At 38.4% G+C, this 21,416-nt stretch overlaps 1 protein-coding gene across 1 annotated transcript in view; it reads left to right on the forward strand.

Moving 5' to 3' along the window:
- Window positions 1-21,416, forward strand: part of Sema3e (semaphorin 3E) — a 234,862-nt gene that overhangs the window by 175,856 nt on the left and 37,590 nt on the right. Inside the window, exons 5-9 of the mRNA XM_048433586.3 lie at window positions 5,566-5,659; window positions 17,430-17,549; window positions 18,594-18,736; window positions 20,225-20,339; window positions 20,795-20,864. Of these exons, the coding sequence (XP_048289543.2) occupies window positions 5,566-5,659; window positions 17,430-17,549; window positions 18,594-18,736; window positions 20,225-20,339; window positions 20,795-20,864 (542 nt within the window). The remainder of the gene's footprint in view (window positions 1-5,565; window positions 5,660-17,429; window positions 17,550-18,593; window positions 18,737-20,224; window positions 20,340-20,794; window positions 20,865-21,416) is intronic.

Below are 21,416 nucleotides of genomic sequence, written 5' to 3' on the forward strand. Positions count from 1 at the left end.
AAGGAAAAGTTCCTCAGTGGAGCAGAGGAATGGCAAGTAGGCTCTGTAGACTATCTAGCAAGCTGTGTTAAAATCAGGATGAGAAATCCTAAAGGAATGAAAAAAAAAAAACACACACACACAAAAACAAGGCCAGAGAGCAGGCAGGGATGTTAAGGAAGCGACAGGAATAAACAAGATAAATGTGTAATTCACTTTGATGACAATAAAGTGGTATCATTGTGTGTGATTTCATCACTGCCAGCAGACATACAGAAGGAATCCATGTCTGCTGATCGGAGAAGGGTTGCTCAGAAGCATTTTGAAGGGAACTCCTAGGGAAAGAAGATGCTTGCCGATTTCCTGGGCTTGCGCAAAATCAGCTGTTATTGACAGTTTTGTTTTCAGTGTTTTAAACTTTGAAATTAAATTCTTTATTAAGATTGATTTTGCTATCCTGAATGCAAATGAATTGCACATACATTTATTTTTTGGTTCTTCAAAATATTAATGCATACAAAATGTAACATTAGACATATTTAAGAATCTTCTGTGATGTGTCCATATATCATGAAATGTATGAATCAGGATAAAGGTGTAGATTTCCTCAAATACGTTTAGTTTCTTTATGGTGAGAACATCCAAAATTCTTTCTTCTAGCTTTGCTGAACTATTTGATGAATCACCATTGCCAATAGTCTTCTGCTGTGGGATGGGACCCCAGAACTTACTGCTGTCCACCTGTGACTTTTTCTATTCCTTGATCTATTTTCTCCTCCTGGCCTCCCCTATTTTCACTGTAGTCTTGAGTATCACTAGTCATTCATGATATTCTACAGCTGTCATTATGAGGTTAGGTTTAATAACACAGAAGCTAGACCAAATGCTAAGAGAATGCTGGGCAAAAAGACTTGAGGCCAACCAAGAGGCAGAAGGGAAAGGAATGCTTGGTTATCTTTTCAAAAATAAAGTGCCCAAATCTTGAGCACGGTGTGGGTGGAAGAACACTTTTCACATCGTGGATAATTTTGTTAGAAAAGTTTGGGGGTGGGGGAGATGCTGAGCTAGGTCAATAGAGCTTGCACACAACTGCACAGAATAGCGGAGATACGCATCTGTGACGTGGGTGAAGGCTCCTGGGCCTCCAGGTCAGACCACTGAAGGCGTAGGAACCATCGGGCTACATTGTGGGCATCATAAATGTGAAAGGAGCAAAGGAAAAGCATGGGTAAGCAATAGTGCTGGAAAAATACACATTAGTGTACGATTGAAGCAGAGATGTTTGAAAGACTGAACAGCCCAGACTGTGACGTGGATCTTGATTAAGAATGTTCTTTTTATTTTTCTAGTGTGCAATGTGCATGGTGTAGGGAAAATTATTAAGACTAATTCTTAGAGCACAGAGTATATGGGGAGAAACGGACAGGTAGTCACTACTGCCCTCTTGGGAGCTGGGCTACTTTTCCACGCTATGGTAACAAATAGTCACGAGTTTCATGGCAGAAACCACTACATTGTTGAACTCATTGTTATATAAGTGAAAACTTAGAATGAATCTTGCTAGGTGAAAATCAAGGAGGACCGCCCAATGGGGACTTGACTTCATTGTCAGTAGCAGCCTTTGGAGATCACCAGTGTCCCTTGCTGCTGCCCCATTCTTCCATCTTCAAAGTAAGCACTGGAGGACCTTTCCAATCATGGATTTCATTGGCTAATTCATTTTTCATCATCAAAGCTCCCTGGTAAGGGTCTATGTAATCATGTTAGATTCACCCAGATCATTGGAGTAGTCTTCGCATCTTAAAATCCTGCCGTTGATGCCATGTGCAAAATGCCTTCTGTAATCTAAGGAATTAAGGCAAGAATTCTGAGACCACTTTTTTTTTTTTGGCCTGTCACAGTATTTGTGACTTGGTTACATCGAAGAGATTGAGACACACATTGCAAATTGATTGCAACTGTGTTATTTCAGAAGACATAATGAAAAGTCTGAGAGAAGTATAAAATTGGAACAAAATTGTAGCTTTTCTATTAATAGTAGAGCGGATGAAATGAGCTTTCCTAAATTATCTTTCTTCTGCTTTATTTATTAGAAACTTTATACTTTTTATCAACAGACTGATGAATTTAAAATTGGATTCTTTTCAGTGTGTCCATAAAAGAGGCAAACTCTCTGGGTTCTTTAGCCTTAACCACACACAGAAATTGTTTTATGACATAAAGCATCATTGACTTTGCATATGGCAATTTTATTTCTGATATATTCAAGATTTTAAGTGCTCTAAACTGTCAGAAAACTTGAGACTGTAGATAACTGGCTCACGCAAACTGTCTGACAGCCACCCATACATCTGTCACAGGCAGCTGAGAGGTTGCGACAACGCCACTTCAGATGTTAACCGATCAGGGACTGAAATAATAGCTTCAGACAGCGTTGCCTGTGATCAGATCCTTACTTCAGACCACAGGTCATTCTAATAAATCCCGTCCTTAGCTTGTTGTTAAGTGTTTAATAAGCACATTATAATAGCCCTCACCACAAAGAGCTAGTGAAGGTATTGTTACCACTTTATCTGATTCAGTAGCTCAAGAATAAAGTTCAAAGTAGATATGTTACTATTTTAAAGACATACTATGATTAACGTAAGGGATAGTGGTAGAACCCATATTATACTTCTGTGAAAATATGTCCCACATTTTGAGCAGCAAACAAAGAAACAAGCAAAAGTCCCACCAAACAAACAACACTGACGCTTTTGTTAGTGGACTGCAAAATTGAAGTTGCAGTTGCAAGCCTACTTATTTTTAACATTAAAATGATAAATTGTGTCAACTTTCAGGGTACCCAGAATGTAGGCTTTTATTAGGAAGGTGAAATCAAATAAAAACTTTTAATTTCTTTAGTATTTTTTAATAAACACTGTTGATCTAGGTTTAGCAACTGATCAAATAAATGTCTCCAGGAGAAGGGGGACACTTTTAGTCCGGTTTCCCCTGAGTGTTGTCTGACACTCAGTATTAATGTTCATGTGTTCTTGGTGTGGAACTTGATGTTGTGAGTTTATGTCCTTTCTCATGCAGGTACATGATGCACTGATGTTCTCACACAGGGCTGACATTCTAGGATGATGATTCATTAACCAAATAATTTTCACAGTGTCGGGGTTGTGGGCTTCTTGGTGGAATTTCGTTTCTTTTGACCCAATTTATCTTTATGAAGGGTGGAATCTATCAGAAATTTGTTATCTCAGATACACACTGAAATCCAAAATTCAGTGTTAGCTTCAAAGAGTCTAAGTGATGATTTCCACAAGGGAAAACTGGTGAATTTTTAATTAAATATTGACTTCATTTCCTACCTGTAATTCCTGTTCCACAATTCCAGGAATCTCACGATGACTATTTCTCTGCACTTTCTGCGTCTTTCACTCACTTGAAAGTTTAAATTCACAGAAAGATTCTTCCTAGAATAAACAACATTGCTCATCGTACACTGGCACTTCCAACATTTGTGTTACAGAGTCTAATACTATCTGTTGGGCAAAATAACCTCATTAGCAACTTTAGATTAGAAAATAGGTACTACAGAGTTTTTAAGGTATAAACACATCTGGCCTTAGCAAACATCTCAATAGTTATTTATTTTTATTGTTTTCTATGACCTTTTAAATGTATATGCTCTTTGTTATTTGGTTTCTTGTTCTCAGGAAATGCTCATTTGTTCTCGGCCACCCGGACCCGAAATAACAACACAGAAATTATATTAATTAAAACACTACTTGGTAAAACATTTAAACGTATTGCTAGCTAGAGCTCTTATATCTTAAATTAACCCATTTTATTAATCTTGTGGCCTACTGCTAAGGTTCTGTCCAGCGTTTGTCTCCTGTGGTGGCTACATGGCTTCTCTCTGACTCCTCCTACTCTCTCTCTCTCTCTCTCTCTCTCTCTCTCTCTCTATATATATATATATATATATATATATATATATATATATATCTTCAAGCTTGACTATATCCTGTTAAACTATTGGCTGAAAGCAGCTTTTTATTAACCAGTGGCAATAAAACATATTCACACACACAGAGCAGAATCCCACATCAGTTTCTCAAACACTTCATCAAGTGATGTGACGTGGAGGGGCAGGCAAAAACCCCACCTGCACAGCTTCTGTCTGGCAAGGGATGCTCAGGTTTGCTCTGCAGATTTGTATGAAACTCTGAGCATCAGCCTTACTTTGTCAGGTCTGCAATTCCTTCTAAATTGTCCATTTTTTTCTCATGCCTCTGAAAATTACTATCCATAGAAATTTGTAGAACCCTCTCCCGATTTCCTGCCATGCAGACCCTCTTCTAAGTTGTGCACAGCAGCTGAACAAAAAGCCATTACTGTTGAGCTCAGTGATGGAGTCACACACCTGGTCTCTTCTACAATGCTTCAAATTCAAAGACAAGACCAGATAGTTACAGGGATCAAAGGAACTCTGAATTTACTGGAAGGGTTTTGAAACAGAAAAGTTAGGATAACCATCTTAGACTATCAGGCAGAGAGAAAAAGTACAGTACCGAACAGTACACAGGAGGTAGTGGGGTGGTGGATCATGCTCAAATGAAGAGAAACAGACCAGCTCTGAGGGGTCAGATGCCGGGCACTGTGGGTTCACAGTCGTGAGTTGGTTGAACATCTCTCAGCATCAAAAATGTTCTGTTGCCAATTATTTTTATTTATACAAAATTTTCACTGTAGTTATTATGGTTAGTTTCCTAAATGCCTTTCTTGTACCCAAACTACTTATTGTAGACTTGCTGTATGTGTGTGTGTGTGTGTATGTGTATGTATATATATATATATATATATATATACACACACATATATATATATGCATGTATAATGAGTGAGAATTTTTAAGTCTAGTAACATTCAGAGAATTTTTCTGTGTTTACATGTATGAAATTGAGGCCAATAATATAATAGTATTTTTGTGGAGAGGCCAATAATATAATAGTATTTTTGTGGAAGTGTTTTTATTTAATACTTATTGCCATAAAAACAGATACTAAAGGTTTTGAATGAAATAGTGAATAGTATATCACACTCACTCATTCATTTACATTGAAGTAATTGTAAACTAATCATTTAAAATTGTCAGTGTTGAAAATTTAAAAATAACATGATGAGAATTATTATAATAAATATTATTATTATTCTTTACCAAGTTATTCTAAACATTAATAAGGCATACTAGGGATATAAACCTCAATTCTGCTTTTATCACTGAATCTTTTTCCATAACTTTTTTCAGTGTTTCTTCTTTGAATTATTTAACTGATGCATCTCAGTGTAATTGATTGATAAGAGATGCTATTTTCTCTTATCTTTCATATTCTCTAAAAACAATGAAATAGGATCTGCCAAGCCCTCACGCTTATGTATAAAACTCAGTTGGTAACTAAATATTGTGCTGTTACTGAGATCCTGATGAGACCATGTAGGTTGTTAGTTACCTAGACTTGTTATATTTTATCTGGGCAGTTAAACCTTTATCACAATTAGCATCTTCACACTGTCTTTCTGTTTTCTTTCCAGGACCCCCTGTTTCACTTGGAGTCACACAGATCTGAGAGAGGAAGGGGCAGATGTCCTTTTGACCCCAGCTCCTCCTTTGTCTCCACTCTAGTTGGTAATTATCTCTGCCACAAACATCAGGTGGTAGCCATGGTGATTTGAAATGTATTTCTCAACCTCAGAACATTCTTTGGCGTTTCTTTATAAACTTTGCCTTGACAAATCTATCAGCTGGGAACTGGAGAAATGATGCTGAATTTCATGTGACAGACACCCTTCTTGGTATTTGACTCTAAAATAAGTACAGGTGACATTAGTACTTATGCCTCTTCATGAAAAGCAAATGTCTATAAATACTTGAAGCATTTCAAGTGATGTGTGTGTGTGTGTGTGTATGCATGTTTGTATGTGTGTGCGTGCATGCGTGCGTGCGTGCATGCATGCATGCAGAGGTCAGAGGACAAAACACAGGCTTCAAGTCTCTCCTTCCACCATGTGGATGTTAGGTCTGACTCAGGTCACCAGGCTTGGAGGCAAGCACCATTAACTGCTCAGCCAGCTCATCCCCCACTTACCAAAATCCTTATTAAGCTAGAATATAGGCTAGAGAGGCTGAGCAGCTCACACCAGCACTGAATGCGTGCATTGGAACAATGCAATAAATCACATTGTCTGATAGATAGTGCAGATTAACTCAGGTTAATTAAATGAGTTACTCAAAAGCCTCCCTTGCCACAGTAAAGAGGCAGGCTTTTCTGTATTAGCTAGAGTTGGAAATGATCGTTGAAGAACTCTGGCAACAGGAGCACATGAGACTCTCTACATAGAAAATGAATGGAGGCAGCTCTTGACAAGTGTCCTAGCAATGTTTCTGTGTTTTCAGTATTGAGTATCTGAGGCCCCTAGACATGACACCATTATCACATTTTCACTATCTATGGTCCATTCTGTGATCAGTCCTCTTTGAAGAAAATGAGAAACTGTAACTTTTACAGACTTCATAATCTAAGTAACCTGAAAAAAGCTTAAAATTCTTTGCTGACGTTTAATGAAAGTATTTACTGAAGCGCTGGAAAGACGGCTTGGTGTTTCAGGGTACTGGCTGCTCACCCAGTGTCCCATAACCTTCTGCAAAGCCAGGCCCAGGGGATCTGGTGCCCTCTTCTGGCCTTCATAGGCACTGCAGCCACATATTCACAGACAGACATGCAGACAAAACACCCATACACATACAATTAAAACTAAAATTAAAAAAAAGTAAACTCTGCTGTGTTTGAGTCAGACTGCACATTGGAGAATCCATTTTCTTCAAGTTTTTCCAGATTTTGACAGGTCTTGTGTTCTGCTTTGTACACTACCCTGTCTGGATTGTGGTTCTGGGTCATGGAAACTTTGACTTAGCATTATAATTTAAGATGTTATAAAATGAGAATGTCACAGAGTAAGTTGGCTTGACTAAACATGTAAATATTACTACTTTAAAATATTTTAGTTCCTCTATAAATTTGTACATAAAATGTGGGGTATGTGTGTGTATGTGTGCTTATGTAGAGTATGAAGAGACCTTAAATATGAAAATACAACTATTAAGACAGTTGAGACAGTAGTAATCACAACATTAGGAATGTCATTCTTGGTGCATACGATATCCATAATTGCTAGACATTCCACAGAAATTGGCAGGATCTGAATTAAAATGCATACATTGGATAAACTGAATGTCTGGATAGAGTACAGACTGAGAAATTTTGGCAAACACAAAACAAATTTTGAGATATTTTCCCTTATTAGAAAGATATTGGAGTTTGGATATTGCATAGTATGCATTCCTGTGCAGTGAAATACTTAAAATTTTGGAAGAGAAGGCCAATCATTTAAACATTTTATTTAAACGGTGAAAATGGGCATTCCCATAGCTATCTCTGTCATTCAAGACTCAGTCTCCCTGGAATTTGATTATTCACGGAACCGGGAATTTAAAGTTGAAGTCTTTAAGGGGGTGATTTACTAAACGGGCATTGCCAAGACAATGTCCCTGGACTACTAGATCAAATCACCGTGTGCTGAGATGTGGTATTCTTGTCTTCTGGGGGCTGCTGTATTTATTTAGAAGAGAAATCAAATTAAAGAATTGCTTTCCAAGCTAAACAGAAAAGTCATGGAACAATCCTTCCAAGGAGAAGAAATGAAAATATAAATCTTCATATTTCTCCTTTCCCTATCATCCCAAAGTACTTTGGAGAGATCGTGTCCTCGCTGTGGAAAGCTGTAGGCACTGGCCTGAGAACCTGATTATCTATGTGAGCCACAGATCTTTCCACGATAGGAAGTTCAAATAATTCACTCAGTTGAAAAAGCACTAGAAAAGTGAGCCGGAAAATGGAGCTGCCTGACTTATAATTTGGCAAGTTTGGTGTTTGATAGCCGTACACGTTCTGTTCTCATGGGCTAACACAAAGCCCAAGCACAAAGACGACTAGCTATCTTTTCCTTACCATTCCTGTGTCTGTTCATATGTATGTCACACAATGTGTCATGCCTGTTCTCAAGAAGACTAACTTCATGAGAAAACACTCACACTGACAGCAACATTCACAAGACTATGGGGCCTTATAGAAGAAAAAAGGTGGTTTTTTAATTAGTTCTTTGAGAAATTTTACATAATGTGTTTTGATTATTCTCCCCTCCCCTAACGCCTCCCCAATCACCCAACTTTCTCCTCTCTCTCTCTCTCTCTCTCTCTCTCTCTCTCTCTCTCTCTCTCTCTCTCTCTCTCTCATCACCATCAAGGACAGTTTGTACTGCCAATATATTTTTGGATGTGTGATCTTCTACTGGCAAGTGACCCATTGTCAGTATCTCCTCCTCTAGGGTGTGATGTCCTGTCCTCCTCTTCCCTCCATGCTGGGATTTTGTCTGCCAGGAGTCTGCACAAGCCTTGTGCTCACTCTCATAACTACTGATAACTTCTGATATATGCACATGTCCCATACATACATGGGAACTTCTCCAGCTGGAGCTGTCTGTGACGTCTTCAGAAATCCTTCAACATCATTCACCGTCCCTATACTCCGTCTTCTGCTCTGTGTTTCCACTTCACAACTCAAATATTCTTCCAAAACAGTGGCTGCTTTATTGTATTTCTTAACCTTCTTTCTTGAGCCAGAGTCTCGTTGTGTGGCTCTGACTAGCCTGGGCCTGGCATATAGAGCAGTCTGGGCTCCAACTCACATAGACCCACCTGCCTCTGCCTCCCAAGGTCTGGGATTACTGTGAGCCAATAACCGTTGTTTATTTCTTAATTTTGGATACAATATTAATTTCAGTTAAATAATTCACATTATTTAAGATTCTCTGGAATGAAACAAAAATACTACTTACGAATTGAAAGAATTCAATATTCATTCTCTTATTAAATGTATAACCGAATTTAGAAATGAAATGGTAACATCTTCCATGTTAAAAAGAATTCAAGAGCAAAGCAATGGCCACAGGGAGTCACATTTCCCACGATCAGAGAAGCCAACCAAGCTGAGGTCAGACCTTAGTTCACCTCACTCCTCAAATCTCACTGAAATCCGATTTGTTTGCCATACATAAAAGCTCACGCCTCGAGTATAGGGTTTTTTAGGGTGTCTGTGTTTCACCCATTTCTTCCCCCGGGGTAACCACAAAACTCTATCAAATGCTGTTTTAATAACTGCTAAGTGCTTCCTCGCTTTCAAAGCTGTGGATGTCCTGAGATTTGCACTAAACCCAGTGGCCATGCTACTTCATTGCAGCGGTCTAACAAGCCGAAGGAACTCAACACCTCGCTTGCTCAGTAAGACAAAACAGTGAGCTTGTTATTTGGTGGTCAATGAAGCGAAATTTATCAGCTATTTTCCTTGTGTCTTATTTTCTGTCTCTTCAGCTGTTGTGTGCGATGCAATACACCTTAGGCTACCTTGCATTTTCTCTTTCAATCCTAGAGATACTTAAATTTTTACAGGTTGTTTTCCCACTAATTTTGTTAGAATTTCTGGTGCCTTGTAATTCTGTCACACCTGAGTATTACACTTGAAAGGAGCAAGTGTTTAGAGAGACCATGTTGGTGTGTCATGTTTCTTTTGAAAATTTCCTTTGAATCTGCTCTCTCTGTGTGTCTCTCTGTGACTCTGTGTCTGTGTCTGTCTCTGCCTCTCTCTCTCTGTGAGCATGTGTGTGCGTGCCTGCACCCCTGTGCGCAGAGGAGGACTGGTTGTTCTACTTTAGCACTCCCTTCCCCCCAACTCCTTTCACAGAGGGTCTCTCATTGACCTGGAGTTAGACCGGTGGCCAGGCAAGCATCAGTATCACTTTCTCTCCAGTCCTCACGACTCCAGTTCTCCAGGCATGTGTGTGGACTTGCCAGCTTCTCACATGGGTACCAAGAGTCCAAGCTACTGTCCTCATGCCTGCCTGCTGCCTAGTAACTTCTCTAACCTACAAGGCCATCTTCCCAGCCCACAAGCTGATACTTTTTACTACAACACGTTCAGTGATTGAAATTAAGAATTAACATTTGATTTCACAAAATATGCAGCATTAAGAAATTTTACTTTGGGGCTAGCAAGATGGTTCAGCAGAATAAGTGCTTGCAACACAAGTCAGGTGACCTCAGTGGGATCACTGGATCCCACAATGGGAGAAATGTCCTCCTGTCTCCACAGCTCCACATGTGGCATACACTCTCATTCCTATTCACACACACTCACACACACACACACACACACACACACACACACACACACACACACCATACACAATGTTAAGTTTCAAGATACTTTTAAAACAAATTTTTTGGAGATCTATGATTCCGTATGAGTTTTAATAAACTACAAAATCTATGAACATTGGAATTTTTCGTGAACTTTTGTAAAAAAATATTATTTGGGAATATATACCCAATTACTAATTCTATGAATAAAACATAATATTGAATTAAAAAAATTGAAGAGCATATCAGGAAAATATAAACAATTGTTTCAAGTTGTTAATGGCAAAGCGTTTAAGAACAAGCAATCATTTCTGCTGTGTTAAGTATATTTATATCAGGAGCAGTTAGGAATGGTTAGTCATGTCTCGAATTCACTCCAGATGCCTAGAAATAGACCTCAAGTTACTCGCTTACCACTTTGCCTTCCCTAAAGAATATCTTATTCAAGGCCCCCGCTCTCCCACGCTGGCAGAATGCCCACTGTCTACATGCTTACTTCAGGGTCTGGCCATGACTGCAGCTCTCCAAGGAGCTATTTGAATACTTTGCTTATATTCTAATTATTTCCTCAAATGAAAGAAAAAGGAAAAGAAATACTCAGTGTCTCCCTAAAAAGGATGGCTGCTTTGCAAACCTGGGTTTCCATCATGTCCCTTAGGAATTGAACTGACCATGGCTGTATTGATTGATGTCACTGGTTAGCCACTAACAAAATACGGCTACAGGCCTGTGGGTCAGCAAATGAACACACTTTTCTTTTATGCTTTTGCCCCAGAAACCACCTTCTTAATATTGATGATTAAGGCCAGTCAACTGGCAAGAAAAGAAAGTACCCACCCAACAGGCTGCCTTATGACACTTTTTACGGGTTCTTTAGAATGAACAATCACTTATTCACAAAGCAAATGTTTTTAATATTATTATGAATCTAGAACATGCATTTATAACGTAAATAGAAGAAACATTTGAGTAAAATAAAATAAGAAAGTTGCAAATAACTATTATGCTCATACTAGACAGTTAAAATATGTATTCCTACAGAGTGAGGACAAATTCAGAAGCTATATATGATTGACTAAATTCTCGATGAGTTTCCTAAAATACTAAAGGTGCGTTATATTTAATTAAAACTGCAAACAGAATACCGTTTAAAAAAGTGAAGTTGTGTAGAAAAGAATTTATTCCAGATTTTACTTTAAAGTAACTTACATTGGATTTTTTATATGACATAATAATCATCTTTTCTTCTTTCTTGAAAGCAATTTATGATATGCATAATCTTGTGATAGCAGCAAGACTTCGAGGCTGCAACTACTGTGCACAAATGGTAGAAACAAATTGAATCTATGGATTCATGGTTTTAAATTATAGTTATCATCAATATCACAGCATTAGTAATAACATTGTAGTAAGATTCATATTTAGTGTTCTTAATTATTGTTAATATTAAGTTAAAATAAAAACTCAAGAATTCTTTTATTCATATGAATGTCTGGTGGACTCCTATCAATTCATAGTTTTTCCTGAGGTCATTCAAAAATAATTAATCAATGGATTTGGGGAGGGGCACAGAGGCGTTTGAGGCTGGAGCTAAAGAGATGAGAATGACATAAACACGGCACTCATGGATGAAATTCTTAAAAAATATTACATCTTATAAAGGTAAATGAAGAAAAAAATAAGTCTAATCTTGTCCTGAGTGCTTTCTATTCTGTTTCATAGCATTTTTTAACACTGGAAGGGGGCTTAGGAACATTTGACTATGACTTCTTGATTCTCTTTGTTGATTCAATAAATGTTTACTGAACTTCCTCAATAGTCCATATTTTAATAGAGTATAATGTCATGCATGTAAGAGTGAAAAGACACTCAGCCAGATGACTGGTGTGTTATAAGCTAGGATGGTGTCCGTAGTGGAAGCAGCTGGCCCTGGAAGGCTCTGTGGAGGAGATGGGCAGGAGTCATACAAAGGGAAGTGAAGTCAGGGAGAGACTCCTTTGTTCCGCAGGTAACTTCATGATAATAGCACTTTTCTCAGGGCCAAGTGGACGACCTGGAGCTGGACTCTCAGCTTGTTTCCAGTGCAGCATTTTCTCAGTCGTAATCTTACCTATGTGTAGAGATTAGTACTGAGTGTAATAAGTTATATTCCCTTCAAAATGCCCTGAAAACATGTGTCTTTTGCTCATGAATAACCAATTAGCTGCCTAAAGTTAATACAATATCGCTCAGCATTCAAATCCAGTTCTATAATAATTAAAAAGAGTATTTGGCATAAACATCACCTTGTTCTTATTCAAAACATCAAAATAGATTGGAAACAAGTAAAAACTGCATCTAAATTAATGCATTTGTCTGCATAGAAATATAAAGCCATGGATGTATCTGTTCTTATTGTTGCCACCCTAAACTTTACTCTATATATGAATCTATTGCCTTTTTGAAATCAGGGAAATAATGCTGATCTGGATGGTATTCATTGTTTCATTTCAGAAATTAACAAAATAATGACTCGAAATTTTAATGACACCAAATAGTTATAATTTTAAAGAAGTGTATTTTTTTTAAAGATTTTATTTATTTATTATGTATACAATGTTCTGCCTGCATGACAGAAGAGGGCTCCAGATCTCATAATAGATGGTTGTAAGCCGTCATGTGGTTACTGGGAATTGAACTCAGGACCTCTGGAAGAACAGCCAGTGTTCTTAACCTCTGAGCCATCTCTCCAGCTCCCAAAGAAGTGTATTTTAAGGAACTATTTTTTCTGAAGATACTTGCTTCAGTCATGGAATCCTTTCACTCACTTAATTGCTACTGTTCGGTATTAATTGTACCTAAGCTTAATTCTATTTTTTTTTAATGTTTATTGTTGGTGTGTTATCTTCCCTTTATTTCTCTTTGGGAAATGGTTTCCCAAGCACAGTACCTACCTGTTATAGCCTGGCATTCTTTTCACGCTAATAATAATACATGGAGGCAGGAACGGCTGAGGAATGGAGTATATTCCCAACAGACATTTGGTTCGGTCTCCATAGCTTGCAACTTTTAACACCTGGCTGCTTTAACAACCTCCTGTGAAGTTGAAATAATAAAGCTTACATTTATTTATGTGAATTTTTATGAAATATTTTCTTTCATCTAACTACAAAAAGAGAAATTGGGTAAAATTGAAAATAAATCATCTTGGAGCAACCTGCCAAGACAAGGCATTATTTGCTATCATAGGGCTGCCATCTACTGGCTGACATGGTCATTGTTTGGTCTTGATCATGACAAGCAGAACTTCGAAACAAAATTCTAAGTTGGGATAAGTGAGTTAAGATATATGGACAGGAGTAAAATTGTATTTCCATGATAATAGTTGATTATTCTCAAGTCCCGTTAAATGGTACAGACTGAATCCCAGAAAATGGTTTACATGTCTAACCACTGAGTCATTTTTTTTGTCTGAAAAATTCTCTTCTCTCCATACAAAGATATGTACTGTAGTCTGATAAAACTTCACCAAATTATAATTTAATGTATATTCTATGCCTTTCTTTTTATGTTTTTTCTTATTATTGTAACTCTCATATGGTGCATGTTAATAAATGATATGAACCTTATTAAAGCTTGCTCTTTTGAGGAAGTTCAAAGAGAAAGTCAAGTGAGAGGAATGAATTGGGAACTTGCCACTTTCTACCCCGCTTTGTTGAATGTGAGCATTCTTCTCATTGCCTTATCCTTTTTTGCTTGCTTTATGAAAAATTGGACCCTCAAAGTGAAGTAACGTGCTCTTCCCTGCATCCTTGGTGGGATGCTGACTGGTGTCCTATGGGGACGCTCTCACACTCTCACAGTGACAGCTGCAGAGAGTTCAGGGGTGTGCAATATCTCTGTCATGTCCAGAAGATGTTGTTTTACTGCAGTTCTTGGGGTTCTCTGGCTTTTATAATCTTTGTGCCCCTCTTTCTGCAATGTTCCCTGATGCTTTATAGATGTCAAAAATGGGAACTGGTACATCAGAGTCACCAACTTGATCAGTTATGAATTCCTGCCTTTGCCCATGGCAAAGTTATGAATGCCTTTGCCCATGGCAAAAATGTGTGTGTGTGCGTGTGTGTGTGTGTGTGTGTGTGTACTGAGAGCTGCTCTGGTCTGTGGAGATTAGGATAAATATTTAGAAGATAGTTGGATACTATGTCAACTTAGCAAACTGGTAGTAATATTTTCTTCTTTAAGGTCTGTGACCCCTCTGACCATGGGCTCTTGCCTAGGTTTACAGATATAGGCATAAGTTGCCTGAAAATGACCTGGTCTCAAGTCCAATCCGGCAGCTCTTTCTTATCACCAAGATATTATCACCACTATCACCCTGCTGTGGGGTAGATCATTACTGTAGTTTATAGGATTAGCTATACGCAATTGATAGCTTCTGACGAAGAGAACCAGTTTTGTGCAGGGTGAGTCTCCTGATAGTTTACCTATGCTCAAGTGATCAACCTATACTCATAAATATGTGGCCCATAATAAATGCATTCAGTAGAACACACTTGTGTGCATACACGTATATAAAATGATTCAGGAAGAAAGTGGCATGAATTTGAGAAGGGAAGTAGGAGATGTGTTGAAGGAGATAAAAGTAGGAGAGGTTTTTAGAGAGATGTGCTGTATTATAGAGATAGATAAATAGACAGAGAAGCAGACTGATAGATCCAGATAGATGATAGGAAGAGAGAGAGAGAGAGAGAGAGAGAGAGAGAGAGAGAGAGAGAGAGAGAGAGAGAGCATGCCTGAAAAATAGCAGTTGTTTCCCTGAAAATAAAGCAAAACATTGGTGTAACACTTTGAGAAAAGATAGCCGCTCTTATATCAAAAGCAAATTTGACAAATTTATGAATGTATCAAGAACGAGAGCGTGGCCCTCCTAACAAAGCTCTTAGCTAGACTAGGGAGCTGCTCTTACTACTTACACTGTCGGCCTAACTCTTGCGGACTTGGATTATTGTTCTGCATATAGACCAAGAGGATAGCTTCACAGAAATCCTGAAGTCTTGGCTATAAACTATGAGTTAGTAATAAAGCAAGAATCAAATTCGCTTCCACACAGTAAGTTTCTACTTAGTCTGTTTCAAAGTAGCTTTTGGAAATTATGTTTGTTTGCCTAGTTGTAAATTGAATCTTTAAATAAATAACATTGAATAAACATTGCTTTTGCTGTAGAGTGAAAACATGAAGCTTAAATAAATAACCACACTAAACAAAAGAGTGAATTCTTTTTGCCAGAGGACTGCATTTAATTGACTATAGTTTTTAAACCTCCATTGTAGGCTTTCTAGGCAGAAAAGCATCTCATTTATATTTGCTATTTTAAAAAATGAAAATTAGTTTATTGCAGAAATACTTATACATACTTCTTTAAACATGTGAGTTTGATCTATATCTCATTAACCTACTTCTAACTGTTATAATAAAGCAATTGTTTTTGAAAATTAATGGTTTTCTCACCTTAGAAATAAACATCTTTATGAATTCCCTTTTACATAACCCAGTTGACACTTTTGAAACTTTATACCATACAAATGTGTGTGATAATTTGGATTCTAGAAAAAGTTTTTAAAATTTTGTGTTAGACAAAAAACTTTAGAAATTCTGAAACAAAACTAATAAGTGAAATTTTCAGCAATTTCTGCAGTTTTCTTAAATTAAGTTCATTTATTGGTCAAATTTTTATACCGGTAACATTATCAGTCTTACCTCCAAAACTAATGGCATAAATGACATATTAAACTGGAAATGAAGTTACTGTAAGTTTTCTTACACTTTGAAGGACTTTAAACATGTATGCACATGTGAATACATTCTGAAGGAAGGAAGGAAAGAAGGAATGAAGGAAGGAAGGGGAAAGGAAAGGAAGGAGGAAGAGACTGATACATGAGGAAGAGAGAGAGAGATACATGAGCGAGTGAGAGAGAGAGAGAGAGAGAGAGAGAGAGAGAGAGAGAGAGAGAGAGATTGTAGCTTCGAGAGAGAGAGAGAAAGAGAAAGATTGTAGCTTCGCCCGTCTGAACACACACTTGCATATGTACGTGTATGTGTATATAGCACATACATACAGGAAGTAAAAATCAGTAATGTATTTTTCAAGCATCATCATTTCTGATTTATTTTCAAACCCAGTTAGAGTTCTGGGAACACCGTAAGGAAAACTTTACCACTCTAAGTGAGGTTCCAGAGATTTGAGGTGACTCTTTGCTTTTTTGCCCACGACGTTCATCTGGGAAGGAGCAGAACAGGCCAGGCGTTCCCAGAACAGGTTTCCTCCTGGACCCACTGATATACACTCATTGCACTCTCTGGTTACAGGAAGGAAGGACATTCGAGGTCCCCACGCTTCATAGGTGATAGCATTTCCGAGGTTCAGCCTGTGCTCTCTCTGTCTACACAGAATTTTATTGTCTCCTCCTATACTATTAATGCCTGTTTCTTCCTCTAAAAAGACATCGTGATCTCTCAAGATCCTACATGAATCTGAATAATCCCAGGCCCTGGGTTTAAGTCTGCGGCCTCTCCTGGTGCTGCAGCTCAGGTCTGCCGTTCTGCTGACTCCAGATAAATCTTGATATTTTTTTATCAGTCTCCTCTGATTCAGCTATAAACTCAACACGTAACACAACCGATTGGAGTAGACACAACTGGCAGACTTTGTACTTTTCACGGTAAAATCATGTTAAAGACAACAAATTTGATATAAGAAGCACTTGAGGCATTAACTGACCCACTGCAATACCTGGTACAGCAATAATGATAAAAACAGTTGGTATCAAGAAATTTTCCAAAATAAGATGAACCCTGGCTACGTCACCTGATGGGTCTCAGCATTCACCAGTGACCCCCCGCCACCCCTGCCCCATTCCCCATGCTTTTCTTTTAACAGCTCTGAGCTCTGCTCTTTTTTCTGTTCAGAAAGAAAACGAGGCTCAGAGTTCACAGCTAATCGACAAGCAGGACTTGTTGCGCTGCTGCGTGGTTGCGTCACTTCCGCCCTTAAGAATAGTGTTGCCGGCCTCAGGGGGAATGTGTGTTAAAGTGACTAACAGTGGCTTCTACTTCATCTTCAGACTGAGACAGGCATTGACACTCTTTCCCCCGTGCCCCTGTGCAGGCAGCGAGCTGTTTACTGGACTCTACAGCGACTACTGGGGCAGAGACTCTGCGATCTTCCGCAGTCTGGGCAAGCTGGGCCACATTCGCACGGAGCACGACGACGAGCGGCTGCTGAAAGGTAGATGAACAGGCAAGAGCCTAGAAAACCAGAGTGGAGAGCAACCCGACAGTCCGCGGCTAAGTCTGCCATCTTGATAATGAAAATATAAACACAAAATCGTCCTTGTAACTATCGCCTTCTTGGGTCCAAAATATATATGATATGTGTTTATCAGTTTATTAATAAAATGTTTACCTTAGTTATGCAGTAAGTTTATTTATAGCGATGCCAAGATACCAAGAGCTAAATGAAATATGCAAACCGAATATATGAAAAGTAAAGACTCATAAGTGGAACCTTGCTGCTACACCTATTGTAGGATCATGTTTAGATCTTTTGAGACGAATAAAAATCGAGGAGGGTCAGTAGTGGTTCGCTAACTAGAATTCTATATACTATATAAATGCAGTATACACACACACACATATGAGTAAGTTTTATATTTTGTCATATCCTAATATATCTAGGAAAGAAATATCATAGTGAGCGTTTTCAGCATTCCCAGTCTTTGATTAAGCATCAACATACATATGTATTATCTCTAACATGCTTGCTACCGTATCAATCAAAAATCACTTACTCAGATTCTTTAGACTCTAAACCCAAAAGCGTAAATTTCTTACTTTAAAAATAATTGATTTTCCATTAGGTTTATTGATTGGTTGTGTATGAATAAAAATAAATACCAATGTACTTTTAAACTTTGATGTGATGTACATTCACTTTGTATAGACTAAGAAGAACTTCATAGAGATTATTTTCATAATGTCTCCAGTTTGTACATTCACTAAATGTATTTGGTTTGCAACATGCACCTTTAAAATTGTTTTCTTTGTCCTTGGCTCTTATGTTTCCGATTTAAATCACATTTTTAATTGTCCATTGATTTTGACATAAAATGAGGATAGTTATCTAATTTTCGGTAATTCTCTAAAACTCTCAAAACGGTTTGTATTTTCACACAAACTGACAATCCAGGGATAAATAGTTTGTCAAGGTGACTTTGCTTTTACACCATTACATATATAATTTTTAACTTTTTCACTTATGTTTTGTCCATAGAACCCAAATTTGTAGGTTCATATATGATCCCCGACAATGAAGACCGAGACGACAACAAAGTGTACTTCTTTTTTACTGAGAAGGCGCTGGAAGCGGAGAACAGTGCCCACACAATCTATACCCGAGTGGGGCGACTGTGTGCGGTGAGGACGGCGTCTCTGTGTTCCTACCCTTGCTTGCTTGCTGCACACTGTGTACCAGGCCTTTTGTATATAGTTCTACCCTTGCTTTTATTGTCTCTTTTCAGGATTTTTTATACAATATTCTTTGGTCATATCAGTCTCCCCTCCCTCCTCTTCAGGCCCCACCCCTTCGCTACCCGTCCGACAGAGTGTTCTCTAGTAGGCTTCTACTTTACAGATTTTGAAGTGTTCTGTAGGCTTTGTTAGCTTGGTATTTACTAAACCAAGCTTCCTGTGTTATCTCCATCACTTAACTGATAATGAAAGTTTCACTGTAAAAGAAGGTTACCTTTGATGCGTTTTCTCATTTTTCAAAGCCATGTTGGGAAATAGTCTATAATTAGCATTTCCTTCCAAATAGAAGTTTGTTCTATTTAAAAGATAGTATATGTATTTGCTCATTTTTATATGTGCATATCTCTGTGTGTATGTTACCGCTCATGCATGTTCATGAATGTTAGACATATGTTCTCCTCTGCCACCATGTGGGTTCTGGGGATTGAACTCAGGTCCTCTAACTTTTTTACAGGTGCCTTAACCTTCTCAGCCATCATGTTGATTCAATTCTTTAGTATTGTAAAATTGAATTTAACAACTTTTATTAGGTTCCCAATCTATTTCGGGTTCTATATACCTGGTTATGAGAAATTCAGTTGATCAATTCTATAGTAAAAGAATAAAACAAAAGCTAAAAGCAAAACCATGATAATGCAGTTTTCACATTTGAGAAGATATTTAATAATAATAGCATGCATCGTATGTAGACATACACACATACAGCTAAGAATGACCTGTGACTCTTAAGTGTAGGGATTACAGATATCAGCCACCAGGCCTTGTCTCATAAGCTTCTTTCCCAAGCGAAGTAAAAGGTATGATCCATCCAAATTCTTGAGACAGGCATACCATAGATGAACAAGTAATAAGCAAGGTTGCTACATCACAAATCCAGTGTTAATATGTGTGATATTAATAAGTGTAATAGCTGGGAAATATATTGAGAGTACTTGAATTAAAGTACTGCATCGAGGGGCTGGCGAGGCAGTCACAGGTTTTTACACCCGTGACTCCTGCAGAGGAGCTCAGTTCCATGCCCAGCACTCATATCAAGCCGTTCACGACCACCTGGGACTCACACCCTGGGGACCACATGACCTCTCCTGGCTTCTGCAGCACCAACCCGTGCATACTCAGTGTCTCCTATCCACATGTGAAAGTACAAATTCAATAATCTTTTTAAGAAGAATACTACACTGATAAGGCAATATGAGGGAGAAGTAAGAGGGAATGGTTTGTAATGTTACCTGAGGATTTTGCTAAATGTTCACGTGCGCACGTGCGCGCACACACACACACACACACACGACAAAACCATCTGCCCATTTCATCATGCTAAACCTTGCTTTGTAAATGCTCTGAGTATTCATTTGTCTGTCTTGATTTTCCCAGAATGACGTGGGAGGGCAGAGAATACTGGTGAACAAGTGGAGCACCTTCCTCAAAGCGAGGCTCGTTTGCTCTGTCCCAGGCGTGAACGGCATCGACACGTATTTTGACGAGCTAGGTAACTATTCCTGGAGGGTCCACAGCTCATTCTCCTGCACACGTTCTCTCTGACTGTCGCTCTCTCAGGCGTGGGTGGAAAACAAGTGTGTCCCAGAAGGGTTTGACCTCTACGGCCCAAAGACGACTTTCTGTCTCTTCACTTTGACCCAGTCTCCTCTGAGGGCAGAAGAGTTGGGGAGACAAAGAAACTCATCTCCGAAGAGGAGCCCCGCGGGGTCCTGCTCTGTCACTCAGCATAAGTCACCACCCAGAGCAGAGCAATGATTCCTTCTTCTGTCCTGGTCACAGCTGTGGAATGGGAAATCCGATCTTAAGATACATAGTTCTGAACTATGCTGTGTACACGTTTTCTTCACACGTGAGAAGGTTAAAGTACATAGTTCTGAACTAAGCTGTGTACATGTTTTCTTCACATGTGGAGAAGGTTAAAATGATGGTCTTTCATTCTTTCAGAGGATGTGTTTCTCCTGCCTACCAGAGACCCGAAGAACCCAGTGATATTTGGACTGTTTAACACCACCAGGTGAGAACACTCTAGAAAAGGACAACCGTGTCCCTGCAGTCCCTTCCGTGATGCACAGCTCTCAGACACCGACCCCATCATCATTCACGTCCTCTGTCCGACTGCCGCTGGTCTTCATTCGACAAAGCCACAACCCCGTTCTAGTCCTAACTCTTTTGTGCATCGTGTCCCATCATCCTCCTGCATCTCCTTGTCTCCCAATCTCTTCAATTGCTTACAGATAACCTTTTGACATTTTTTATGGTCAGGTTATAAGATATCACTTCCACATTGTCAAGTCTTGGTTAAATTGGAAATTTATTTTTCAGATGAAAATTTCTAATCAAGGCTTTCAAAGTACTCTAGTATTATATACATATATATATATATATACAAAGTGCTCTAGTATTATATATATTATACATACATACACATATACACATATATACATACATATTAGATATATAGTATATACAGTATTAGTTTTGAGGTACTTTTTCTCTGACTTCACCAATGCCTATAATACTTTGACATATCTCTGTATTTACATGAACAGATCTTAGCATTGCCCAC

This window comes from Myodes glareolus, chromosome 27 (genome assembly GCF_982192425.1).
Source record: "Myodes glareolus chromosome 27, mMyoGla1.1, whole genome shotgun sequence".
Lineage (NCBI taxonomy): Eukaryota > Metazoa > Chordata > Mammalia > Rodentia > Cricetidae > Myodes > Myodes glareolus.